This window comes from Esox lucius, chromosome 12 (assembly GCF_011004845.1).
Source record: "Esox lucius isolate fEsoLuc1 chromosome 12, fEsoLuc1.pri, whole genome shotgun sequence".
Lineage (NCBI taxonomy): Eukaryota > Metazoa > Chordata > Actinopteri > Esociformes > Esocidae > Esox > Esox lucius.
Genome location: NC_047580.1, coordinates 30,642,514 through 30,655,203, shown reverse-complemented (window position 1 = coordinate 30,655,203; position 12,690 = coordinate 30,642,514). Strand labels below are relative to the sequence as shown.

General features: G+C 44.3%; 3 protein-coding genes across 22 annotated transcripts in view; 2 read left to right on the top strand and 1 right to left on the bottom strand.

Annotated features, from left to right (window-relative positions):
* Nucleotides 1-4,073, top strand: part of dip2ba (disco-interacting protein 2 homolog Ba) — a 61,343-nt gene extending 57,270 nt beyond the window's left edge. For all 4 annotated transcript variants that reach the window (XM_029123940.2, XM_029123938.2, XM_029123939.2 and 1 more), the window contains one exon: nucleotides 413-4,073. In XM_029123940.2, the coding sequence (XP_028979773.1) occupies nucleotides 413-665 (253 nt within the window). In that variant the 3' untranslated portion in view covers nucleotides 666-4,073. The remainder of the gene's footprint in view (nucleotides 1-412) is intronic.
* Nucleotides 4,074-6,436: 2,363 nt separating this feature from the next.
* LOC109616400 (transmembrane protease serine 11D) lies at nucleotides 6,437-9,063 on the bottom strand. The gene is made up of 3 exons (XM_020051524.2): nucleotides 8,571-9,063; nucleotides 8,116-8,276; nucleotides 6,437-6,542 (listed from the first exon to the last, which is right to left on the bottom strand). The coding sequence occupies exons 1-3, from the start codon at nucleotides 8,748-8,750 to the stop codon at nucleotides 6,437-6,439; spliced, it is 447 nt and encodes a 148-aa protein (XP_019907083.1). The 5' UTR covers nucleotides 8,751-9,063.
* A 778-nt stretch (nucleotides 9,064-9,841) lies between these two features.
* Nucleotides 9,842-12,690, top strand: part of scn8aa (sodium channel, voltage gated, type VIII, alpha subunit a) — a 67,454-nt gene continuing 64,605 nt past the window's right edge. For 7 of the 17 annotated variants that reach the window (XM_029123930.2, XM_029123926.2, XM_029123929.2 and 4 more), the window contains exon 1: nucleotides 10,708-11,039. The gene's annotated coding sequence lies outside the window, so the exon portion shown is untranslated. Of the gene's footprint in view, nucleotides 10,053-10,706; nucleotides 11,044-11,645; nucleotides 11,876-12,690 lie in introns of those variants that run through there. The other 10 variants (XM_034296116.1, XM_034296115.1, XM_029123934.2 and 7 more) reach the window with 5 other exon arrangements.

Below are 12,690 nucleotides of genomic sequence, written 5' to 3'. Positions count from 1 at the left end.
AGAGATTTATCCAAACAGACTCATGGGGGTAGTTGCTGCCAAAAGAGCCTTTACCAAAGACTGACTAAAGGGGATGAATACTTGTGCAATCTGTTATTTTCATTGTAATTTAGAATTGATTGCCGATTTTATTTTTCACATTATGGACTGTGTTGATCAGGAGTAAAAACTCCCGATTTTGTTTTCATGTTACACCATCAAATGGGAGTGGGGGTGAATACTTTTGGGAGCCACTGTAGACCCGCCCTCGTCCCACAAGGCACTGGAACCAACGCTGAGCGTTGGACCTTCATGTCTCTCTGTCTCCCAGTCCGTATTGTGTTCAAATGGATCGCAGGATGTTAGCATGACAGGATGTGACTCTCCTCGTGTCTCCCTCCCTCCCTCCCTCCCTCCCTCCCTCCCTGCACAGTGCCGTGTTCACGTGGACCAACCTCCTGGTGGTGGTGGCTGAGCTGGCCGGTTCGGAGCAGGAGGCCCTGGACCTGGTTCCCCTGGTGACCAACGTGGTGCTGGAGGAGCACCACCTCATCGTGGGGGTGGTGGTCATCGTGGACCCGGGGGTCATACCCATCAACTCCCGCGGGGAGAAGCAGAGGATGCACCTCCGGGACTCCTTCTTGGCCGACCAGCTGGACCCAATCTACGTGGCCTACAACATGTGAGGATGACCCGCGGACCTCAGTTTGGAGGCTCGGGCTCTGGGGCTTTAACATTGGACAGACACGGGGAGGGGGGGGTTGTTAAAATGGCCCTCACCTACTCACTCACCTGGCAGTGGGAAGGACCAGGTGTCAGAGGTGGTGCTGCTGGACGGGCTTGGATCCAGTTCTGCCTTGGGCTCTGTCATCTCCCGGTTGGCGTGAAGCTTCGGCGCGTCCATCTGCGCAGGGTTGAGCTGTCTCTCACAGGTGCTAATCAAACCACTTTCGCCTCCCTCTGACAGAGCTTGAAGACGAGTGTTTTCTCCTGTTTGATTGACATTTGGGTCCACCTATCAAATGCACGTATGCGACTACTGACCACTTGCTTTCCCTCCACTCCTCCCTCCCCCCGACTGCTCCGATCAGCGATTTTATCCCCAGACATTGTGATTACTATGGATGTTTTTTTTATCGAAGAAGACAGAAACAGAGTAGAGATCGGTCTCTGTCCATTCCCTGGGTTGTATCTAGTTCAGCCTGTTTCTTGCCTCCCTCGTGTCCACGCTCCCTCTTATTTGTCAGGACGATGACGTGAAGCCCGACAGACAAGCCGGAATGCTCCCCCATGCACTTTAACCTTTCCCTCCGTCACCATCCCCGTCTCTTCTAGCCTGGTACCTGATGCGTTTGTGCTGTCTCGTCGTGTCACTAAGGCCACCAAGGCCACAGGTGAAAAGACTGTGTAAGCAGATCTGAGACCAGTGCTTTGGTCTGTTCCACATGGCGTCCTATTCCCTGTTGGCCCTCGGTGAAAACCCAGCCGAATATGTCTCTGGGATAGTGGACAGGACACTGAACTTTACATACTTTTTCACCACGAAACGCCGACGAACTAGAATGAGCAGTATTACTTCCGACACCAGCAGCCTCCGCAGCTCACGCCGGCAAACCAACAGGCGCCTCACGCCGGCAAACCAACAGGCGCCTCACGCCGGCAAACCAGTGGCTGTGATTAGACCACGGAGCTGCGATTAGATCGGTCATCTTTACGTTTCCGTCCCATACGTCTTGGTGTGTTTCAAACAGCTTACTGCTCTGTTACAGGCCTTTTCTTTTTACTGGAGGAACAAATCACTTTGAATTGGTATGGAGTGGAAATCATGTACCTCAGAGGCACACCAGCTGGGAGAGCTCAAGCAGACAGATCAGCCATGTTTGGTTAGATTTTTTTGTATTTTTGTGGAAGATTTTGGAAGTCCTTGGCGTACGGGCGAGAGTCTGATCCATGAGAGTTCTCTTCAACCATGTAAAGAAAACAAAGTCCTTTTTCACTGTAATGCTGTTTTTTGGGTATATGTTTAATGTCCCTAGCGCCATAGGGCCAGTGTAGATATTTACCTTCATGCATCTGTACTGAACCATACATTAATGATTTGTAAATCATTATTTAAATGTCAAGCAAGCACACAATACTGGTAATAGGAACAGTGTTGGAACCGTTAGATTTACTTTTGATGAACATGCTTAACTTGCTGGCTGACTTGTTCCCAGAGTCTGAATCGTGTCTCTGCTTGAATAATAATCAGTCATTATCGGCAGGTCAGCAGAGTGCTATCCTCTGGCACGGGGCTTTCACCTAGCCAAGCCCGTTACTCTACAAAACGTTCCTAACGCCGCGTGGCGCTGATTGTGCCACACGGAGCGTCTTTAACTCTGACGTCACAAAAGGCTATGTCTGGCGTCCCAGAACCCTCCAGCCCGGTGCCTTTGTGGTGTCATGTACCGCGGTGTCAAAATTAAGGACGTTACTTACCAAAACCGTTTGCCGTGGGTGTAAGACGAGGTCAACGTTTTGCCTTACGAAACCTGTGGATCTTTTAATACTTTTTGTTTTATCTGACAGAGGCTTTCATTTTATTGTCGTACTTGTGTACTGAATAGAAAAAGGGACAGTGGAGGCTGAGATGTTGATAGTCTAGGGTATATTTTAGAGGTCAAAAACTGTATAGCTGGCATACTGTGTAGATTGAAAGGAACTTATTCTTTGTTGATAAAACTTGACTGATCTTTCATACTTGACAGCAAATTTCTGCATTACTGACTTAAATGTAGGCTAAGTAACATTTAAAAAATAAAAAAAATTAAGGAAGTGTGTCTTATGGTTTTGCAGGTGGTAACAATTTGCACTTTCCCTTCTGTTTGTTCTATGTGTGTGTATGTGCTGGTCTGCCAGATTGACTTATGAGGTTTAAATGGTTACACTGTTTGCCTTTTACTCGTGCAAAACATTTTATTTCCCTTTTTAATTAAAATGACATTGAAATAGAATAATGTCTTTTCTTTAAAAATGCCAGGTCGTTATCTGTCGGTTGGCCTGTTTTATGTCAAATTCACTGTATTACATGTATCATCGCTCAACGTCCCAGGAATCCCAGCTAGCATAAATCTACTCATTGAGAGGTTCTTGATAGTTTTTTTTTTTACGCAGATTTTGTTTTTCTTTTTTCTCAAAAGTACATTTAACAGCACAACTCTCATGCAAAATAAAAGTTTTAAAAAGCCTTGTTTGATTTGGAAGTAGTTAGACTACTTGAATGACAGACGAACATTGTATTTTATACAGTACATTGTAATCTGTAAGTCCATCGTTAGATCAAAGTTAAATTGAAAATAAATGTATACTGATGATGTCATTGTTTTGCCTATTCTGTGGAATTTGGCCGTCCTGCCAAGTCGTTAAAGTATCATTTCTGCTAAGCATCTATAAATGATCTTACAGTGGTGTTAAACTATAGAATTGATCAAGTTTACGTGTCAAATAGCCACGGTCATGTTCCAGGTCCATTCAACTCATGTCACCCTTCATGTATTCATCAGACATATCGGTGCTGCCCAAAACTGGAAAGAGTGGGGATAAGGTGCTGTTCTTTTTAAGAATATGACTGTGGAGGAAGAAAAGCGAGCTTCAGTACTAGCTTTTTTGAAATTGTACAATTTCGCCATTGAACAAATATACATGACACCTAGTTTGGGCCAACTATCAGGATGTCCAACATGTTTTCTCTTGAAAACATTGTGCCCATTGTAGTAAAACTGAAAACAATAAAATACATCTTCTGGAGTCAGTGAGTTGTGAGCACAACATGTACTGTACTTGTGTAGTGATAAAAAAAAAAAAAAATGAGATTTTGGATTATGAATGTTTATTTGCAAACCTCAAGGGCCCTATGTGATATTATACCTCAAGTGTGTACACTATGCATAAACGCTGCGTATGATGTTTTCAATATAGCGGTGCGATGATGAACTCCGAATAGAGGCGCACGTGTCCAGTGTGACCAATGCTCTGTCATGTTGTCAATGGTGGAATCACTTTGTTTTCTGTCTGGTTTAGCAAGTGGAGACAATAAAAAGAGGCTTTTGTCAGCATTTCTGATCTATAAAGCCACTGGTCTTTTTTCACTGCCGCTCATTTCCGCCACACCTGGTTGCACTTGAAGTCGGACTTGTGTCACAATTGTCACACAACATGTCAGTCATTCCATTTCAAATCAGGTTTGGTGTCAGTTCCATTTCTGTTTACAGAAAAATCGGCATTCGTGAAAAATGCATTTCATTTAGGAAAGGATTTTGAGTTATAGAAAAAAATTTCATCTATCCTGCTTGGGGTCTTAATAAGGCCAAAAAGTGCCCAACAGAGGAGCTGTGGTGGAAATAACAAGATAACTCCAAAACAACAGGGATTAGACAAATTTTTCAGAGGAGAAGGACATCTGTCCACCAGGAGTCAGCAAACCCACTTTCTCACGTTTTAAGCGCTTCTGAAATGATTACGCCTTTACTCCTTCTACTGCTCTATCCTCAGATTTTTACAAATTAATATTTGCAGAGAAGTTATGGTTTGCTATGAATATATGATATTTGGTGTAATTTGTGTTATCTGAGTTGTTAAAGCATCAAAAATAAAAAAAGGTTTTCCTCCATAATTGCATAGAATTTCTGGATCGGATTCAAAGTCAAAATATGATTTGCATTTTAACTGCTCATAAATTTAAGTAATGAAAATAAATGTTGTGGTTAAGTAAATAAAATAGGGGGCCCTCTGTTCCCACATTCTGGATCCAGTTCTTGCACCCTTTGGACAGGCTGTTGGACCATGGAGACACACATCGCTGTCCTTGGTAACCACACCTGCACCCCAGAGATGGAGACGCTGTTCTGCAAAGAGCAGGTTCTGTAGGTTCTAAATGGTGGAACATCCAAAATGGTGGACTTTGTAGGTCCTACTGGCAAAATCTTTCCTTTTCCAAGTGGGACCTATATACAAATTTTCAAGACTTGAAACCATGATGCCTGTTTGCATGTCGCTGTTAGAGCACCTCTGAGGCCTGCTTGCATGTCGTTGTTAGAGAGTGCCACCATGAGGCCTGTTTGCATCTCCTTGGTAGAGCGCCACCATGAGGCCTGTTTGCATCTCCTTGTTAGAGCGCCACCACGAGGCCTGTTTGCATGTTGTTGTTAGAGCGCCACCACGAGGCCTGTTTGCATGTTGTTGTTAGAGCGCCACCACGAGGCCTGTTTGCATGTTGTTGTTAGAGCGCCACCACGAGGCCTGTTTGCATGTTGTTGTTAGAGCGCCACCACAAGGCCTGTTTGCATGTTGTTGTTAGAGCGCCACCACGAGGCCTGTTTGCATGTCGTTGCTTGACAGGGCGTGGGCTCATGCAGATAGCATTTTACCATTTTCACTGCTGAACCCATCGATATTCGTACGTGCACTTAATACTGTAGGTGGTCAAACAAAAGGTATTAACATTACCGACATTGTAACTGATGTTGCCTTATCCCACAACACTAACTGATTTAAACTACACCCACTGACAATGGGGTTCAGCCGCCATTACTGCTAGGGGACCGGGCTAAAAGTTACGTTAATGTCATGTTGCGTTGGCTTCCACCGTTCACCAAGGCACCTGACAGGGTTGGGAATTTTGCGTCGGTCCCTCACCAACTGACAATACCCTGCTCATGTTAACAGGTAACGTTGCAGTAGGATGTGCTCACAGTAGAGCTACGTCAACACAGCTAAGTGTTCATACCTTGGTCACGGCATAGCGGCAGTTCCCGGGAGTCCAGAAGAGGGTGGCGCAAACTGGCACAGCGCCCCCAGGGGGTCAACAGTTGGGTGCTATTCTCGATTTGGTTGGACAACCGTGAGCTCAGTCATGGTTGTTGGCCGGGGGGAAGGACTTTGCCTTCAGTGTGTGTGTGTGTGTGTGTTTCATTCAGAAAAACCTGTGTAGTCCATGATGTCGTTCAGAACGAAGCCCTGGTTGTTACTTGGCCAAGTGTGTCATGCAGAGTACATTTAATGATAAGGTTAAAGGGTGTGTTTTATGATAAGGTAACAGGTTTTCTTATTAATAAATACAATGAAAACATTTAAAAAACGCTTTGGTTGGCTCACAGCTAAGTGGTCAAGAGCTTCGGCCCGGCAAATGAAAGAGGTTGTGTAACGAGGTGTTGCAAGGAACGGGTCCAGAAACAACTGCAGATGAACTGAAACAGGATTTGACGACAACTGGAAATAATAACAAATTAACCAACAAAGGAAAAGACTTAGAATAAAAACATAGACTGGACTTCACCAACACTGCATGAAGCCCAAATGAAAGGCTGTGGTATAAATAGGGTGAGTGATAGGACACAGGTGTGTGTGGTTGTCTGGTGCTCACGGGAAGGGTGTTGGATAGTGAGTGTGCGGGGAGCTGATGGCGGAATGGGGCATTTGGTTAGGACGTGACGGGGTAGCCGGTGACTAAAAGACAGTGGAGGTTGGACATCTCTTGAGTGGGGGAGGAGTTGCCATGGGCGACCCAGACGTAACAGTTTGCTGGGCTGACAAGATTAAAAAAAACATGGCCTTTAAGTGGATATGAGCGTCTACTAAATGACTAAAATGTACAATTTTTTTTTTAGAAATGCTAGAAGTAAAAGACCCGCTCACCCCACCACCAGACATGCCCCGCCCATCCTCACTCCCAGTCCTCGCCCCTTTCTCACTTCCCATGCGTGGTATTCCCCACCTTCCTCACTTCCCGTCCATGAGATTCACCCCCTTTCTCACTCCCCATCTTTGAGTTTCGCTCAAAGCCCCAGATCACATGTAAGAAGAAAACTGCATCCGAGGCACAATAAGAAATGTGACATATCAAAGTGCTGAATGTTCCAAATAGGAGAGGGGAGGCTGTCACATATTATTTCAATTATAAAGATTAATGTACTTTTTGGGCTAAAAAAAGACTGTAAAGGAACTATTTGTTGTTGGGGCTCAGGTAATCTTTCAAAGTCTCTCAAACTCCCAAGATAATCAGCATTGGTTCTAGGTTGAGCAGAGTCTCAAGGATGTCTGAAAAATATTCCTGGTCAGTTGTTACACAGGTTAGATCACTGGGCTAAGCTAGCACCCTTGGCTGTTTAGTCTTTATCTACTGAAAAAACACCTCAGACCATGAATTCATGTCTCTGAACTTCCAGGGTGGTGTGTGTGTGTGTGTGTGTGTGTGCAAGGTGTGTATATATTGTTCTTCATAATAAGTTGCCTTAACTATTTACTGTTTTGCATGGCCTCTCTGTTGTTGTCCTTCTGGCACGTTCTGTAAAGAAACTTTGAAACTCTGTTAGAGTAGTCATTGGGATCTTTAACAATCTGACCAAGACCCTTCTTGCCCATTTCCTTAGTTTAGACAAACGTCCAGCTCTAAGAAGAGTCTTGGTAGTTCCAAGATTCACAATAATGGAGCCCGCTTTAAATTCTTTAGCAATTTTTTACGTTACCAAGATCTATGCCTCGACAAAATCTCAGAGGTATCCAGAGAGATCTTTGGCCTTCATAGCTTGATTCCTGCTCTGACAGGCACTGTGAAGCATAAAACCTTAAGTAGACAAGTGTGTTTCTCTCAAATCATTTGAATTGCCACAGGTGAACTCCAGTCAAGTTCTCCAGACATCTCAACGAGAATCGAAGAACACAGAAAGTGTTTGAATTCAATTTGAGTGCCATGGTAATGGTCTGAATACTTATGTATGTGAGGTATTTCCATTTATCATTTTAATGGATTAATGGGGGAAAAAATATTTCATACATTTTAAACGAAGTCCGTAACACAAACAAATGTGAGAACAAAAGAGAGAGGAGTCTGAAAGACTCCTATAAAATCACCCTTAAAAAACCAGAGCCGATGCACAATATTACCCACTGTAGAGAAACGACTCAGAGAATGGAGAGAAAACCACTGACAATGTCAAGTCAGCCACAGACGAACGTGTAATCACCGTTTGGTGCCACAGGAGAATAGTTCACCACAACAATGGAGCCAGATTCAACAGTTCACTCACACAAGTATAGAAAACGACAGAGGACAGGACTAAGACACACATGCTGTCTAGCCGACAGGCTGTTGATGGTGACCTCGACTGAGTTGTCTTCAGCCAGTGGGAATATTTGCTGGCCTTGGCATACACTCCGGGTCTCCTAGGCAGGCCGCAGGCGTACCCAAAACTGGTCACTCCGACGATGTAGAATCTCTCCTGGTCTTCGCTGAAGCATTGCAGCGGGCCACCGCTGTCTCCCTTGGGAAACACAAGGGAAAAACGCTGCGTTGACACGGAAAACCGGACCTGTATTCGTGAAACGACGCCAACTTCTTAGCCCTGGATCCTACCTCCCCGTCTGTGCACTCGCATTCGCTGTCGTTGTGACCCCATGGATTCTTACCCATGTAAAGAGTGTGAAAACTCAGGACCTATAATACTCCTTCATGACCCCTCTATGAGCTCAGTAATAACGTCTAACACGCTGAAGCCCGAGGAACAGGGCCAGGCCGATAGGACGGGATGAACACACAGGGGACCTCAGGTACCCACCTGACATGTGTCGACCGCCCCCGTCTGGGAGCCCGCACAGACCATGCCGGCCTCGATGCTGCCATTGTACCAGTCAATCTGGTTACACGTCTGTCTCTCAATCAGCTCCACCTCAGCTTCCTGCAGTGTGTCCATCCGCTTTCCTGCAAGGGACGTAATACCGAAGCTAAATGTAGCCATTTGCAATGTTGTGCCCTGGAGCAAGGAGCTTATAGCCCGGTCTCGTCTGTTTGAGTTGTTACTTTTACTCTTTGTCACTCCTCAGACATGATACGGAATTGACATGGAGCCACAAACTTGTCCCAGTGTAAGGCTTAAAACCCAGAAACTGTTCTTCATCTAGCGGCGTTACAGTGTAGGTAAACCCCTGGTGCTTATAAGCTGGTGTCTTTGTTGTGAGAACAGAGCTGGAGACCAGTTTTCCGATCATCAAATTAGATTCATAAAGGTTACTGTATTTTATCGTATTGTATCACATTGCATAGTTATTTTGGGAATGATTCCACATCCGACATAAACCTTTGAAGTAAGCGCTGCCCCAGCCACTGACAAAACACAGGCTGAGGTTTAAGCTGTATTCCTCGTTCTCATCTTCCACTGTGCAGACCGGTTGGACAAAGTTGGTGAACTCCAGCGGTGAGCTGAGGAGCAGCAGAGCCACGTCGTTGGAGAAGCTGGGTTGGTGATACTTCTCATGAGTTCTGACTTCTTGGATGTGGCGGCTCTGTGCATGTCTCCCAGGACTGCTCAGTACATTGAGTCCCGCCACCACGCGGAGACTGGACATCCTATGGGGTCTGGGTGCAGCAAAACAACAGATGTGATAATCCACATTGGACAGAAATGTGATTGCAGATTTTTACAACCTCCACTGGCTAATAAACATGGCTGTGTGTCTCGCTCACTGATGTAATCTCAAAACTGCTTTGTCTTATTTGGCTTGAGTAAATCATTCTGTTGTATTCTTATTGTGTTCCATAAATTTTTTTTGTTGAAAATAATTTATATTATTTAGGGATTGGGGTTAGTTTATACCTTTAGCCTGGTAAAATGTTGGTTTGTGCTCTTGTTTACTACTGTGTGTACATTCCCTTGATTGATATTAACAAGACAACCAGTGTTGGCATTATAGCACAGCCTGGCGCTCAGGCTATGATCTTTAATAGATGGGCCAATAGTCTTGTTCCTTTAAGGCCATTACATGACTCACTGAACAAGAGCGAAGCAGTGTGCAGCAGTGAGAACCCAGAGACTGCCGAGGATAGTCCCGCCACAGAGGTGCGAAGACTTCGTCTGCACGCTGACCTGCCAAGGCCACGCGCCCAAAGGTGCGTCGCGCCCTCCGACGACACGTGACCCTCCCAGCGGGTCTGCCAGAGGCCGCTGTCCGCATGCTACGGCTAGTAACCGACAGAATAATGGACGTGAAAAAGTTTAATTTTGCTTGAAAATGAAGCGGGTCAAGCTAGCGGCACAATGAGGGTAAGATATTTCTTATGTCATATAAGTAGTCTAGAATCTGTCACGTGTTAGAAAATTTGTGGAGCTTGTAAGCAGGCAACATTTTAGCACACGTTTTACGACTAGCTCTATCTAGTACTTACTGGGTTGTGGTGAAACTTCAGAGAACAATGCACTTATTGACAGTGCGCGCAGTAGAACGATTACACATACCCTAAAGTACGTCATTCGGTGGGAACATATGGACCAAATGTGGAATGTATTGCTGGACCTGCTCCAATTGGGGTTAAATTCATTCATTAATTTAGAATAATTCATTCCAAAGGGTAAAAGATCGGCTTTGTGACGTAATACTAAGTTTGGTCACTTTACATTTTTTTAACCCACAGGGACAAAGAAAATGTTGCTACCTTTGAAAAATAGTATGTCCTATCATAGGCTATAATATACTTTCAGAATGTGCGTATCATTATCAAGTTTCAGTCCTGCTTTCTACGGTAAACCATTATTATATGAGGAAAAACTCTTTTGACTACAGTGCCTACCAAGTACAGTAGACTTTTTATGATCCATCTTGAATCTACAAGGTTGTCAAAAAGTGCTCCAACCATGGTCAGCTGATAAGGCTTGGCTCATTCTGTTGCTTTGCTTGTGCTGTAGCCTAGACTACGTCTATAGGCTATAGTCTTTTGAACTAGGCTATTTCACCTCTTGCGGAGGTACTTTAAAAATGTATCCATTTACCTCTTTATTTTGTTAACGTGTAGTCTTATATTTATTTTTAACGCACTGATGAATGTTGGTGGTAATTGATTTCTTCACCAAAATGCACTTGCCGACACTCCCTTACATTTATGCTGAGAGTCATCAATTATGCAGCCAGGGTAGCTGCAAGCACTGAGAGCGAAGATAGCACCAACAATATGGCGTCAACCGCAGTTTCTCCCGAATCTTTTCGACATCTGCAGTCCAGCGACGTCTTTCTGGGTTTCTTGTAACGCTTACAAAGTAGGTAAATTATTAGCTTTTTCTAAAAGAGTTGCATGTTTTAACGAATCTGTGCTTTGTACAGTCTGTCAATAACCTGATAAAAATGTCGCAGAGCCGCTCTCTGCCCAGCATCTTTTTTGATTGAACAGGCTGGTTGCCAGGGCTTCAGACCGATTCCTGTTGTATTTAAGCATAATCGATATTTTGCTAATAACCATGCCATAAACATAATATGTTTCTGACAAATAGGAAAATGTGTGATCATATGATGGCCACATATTATGACAGCATGAAAAAAAAAAAATATATATATATATATATATATATATTGATACACGAAATTGTTTAATGATCATGATCAAATCAAATGATTTCGTGTTGAAATTGCATCTAATTTCGTGATATTGTATGTCATGCAGTAAATATGGGCCAACGAATGACTGGTGAACACCAGTAGTCTAATGTGACCATTCTCTCACCACCATCCTAAAAAAACTGCTCATCCATCTATTCTAGCCCATTCTAACGTGTAAGGGGTGTTTTTGGTACAAGAGCCTTTGAAACGGTGCCGCTACCTCTCACTACGGTTTTTCTATCACCTTTCATCTCAAAATTGATAATCAAAGCAAGAACCTTATTACCGTTGTAATTTCGTTGCATACACATAACCCGGTATCGATCTGGAGGTCGACACGGCTTTACGGGTGTGGTAGCCTACATGTCTCATTCGTTCAGGGAGTCTATTTCAAGACTAGTCGGCGAGGAAAAGACTTCGAATATCATGGGAACAGAATTATTGGAGTGAATGATGTACAATATTTTCTGTCCCGGTCTATGGTGTTGATCGCGACAAGGTAGGACTGTGTGTTCGAGGGGACTTTTTGCACGGCGGAAAAGCCATAGCCTAACATAGAAACCACCCACTGCAGCATTTCGCATGTGTTTCTTAGGCTGTGATGGGCCGCACTTTCGGGTAGGCTGCTGTTAAATGTGTGCAGGAAAATGTTTGTGCGCGATGCTTAATTTGTCTTATTATGAAACTCTACAAGTCGACCTAGAAGCGGTAGAATTATCTTGGTATATATACATATAAACACGTGTGTTATACATCAAAACAATCAGCACATCGTTCAATTGACGTTGTTTAGCCTAAAAGCTCCTGTGAAAATGAGATAAGATGCCAGCGATACACCAGGCTGGCGTGCACGTCTTTGGCAGGGAGATTGGTGGCGTTCAGCATGTAGTAAACAATACTAGGTAGGCTGAAATTGATAGGGCCATCAGTTGCCTGGAATATGGCAGGTACTGGTGCTACAACAACCCACTGAGACCGGCTGGATGGTTGCGGAACACAGATTGCCAACGGTACGGTGTCCTCGAACGCAAAGCCGAGAAAATGAACGGGTTTGCTGTGATGTGAATTAACTGGACATTTACAGAAGGACAACTGGCAACCGGTTTTACATGTGAGACACGGTCGTTAACGGGAAGAGCTGCATGGCGATCTCTATGATGCTCTGTTTGAGATGGTTACATAAACTGCCGGTGCGCCGCTACCGAATGAAACAAAATGCCTGCAAAACGGTTTATTTCGTTTTATGTCCCTCTGAGTCCGAGCGGGAACAGCCCATAAGGATTCTTTGCCGTCACGTTATGTTGAGTCTTGCGG

What these genes read in the sequence shown, in the direction of transcription:
- LOC109616400 (XM_020051524.2), bottom strand. Translation starts at nt 8,750, where the DNA reads ATGGCTACATTTAGCTTCGGTATTACGTCCCTTGCAGGAAAGCGGATG. An exon ending in GGGCGGTCGACACATGTCAG is followed by an intron (nt 8,277 to 8,570) that starts GTGGGTACCTGA and finishes GTGTTTCCCAAG; the next exon opens with GGAGACAGCGGTGGCCCGCT. An exon ending in CTGAAGACAACTCAGTCGAG is followed by an intron (nt 6,543 to 8,115) that starts GTCACCATCAAC and finishes TAATCTTGTCAG; the next exon opens with CCCAGCAAACTGTTACGTCT.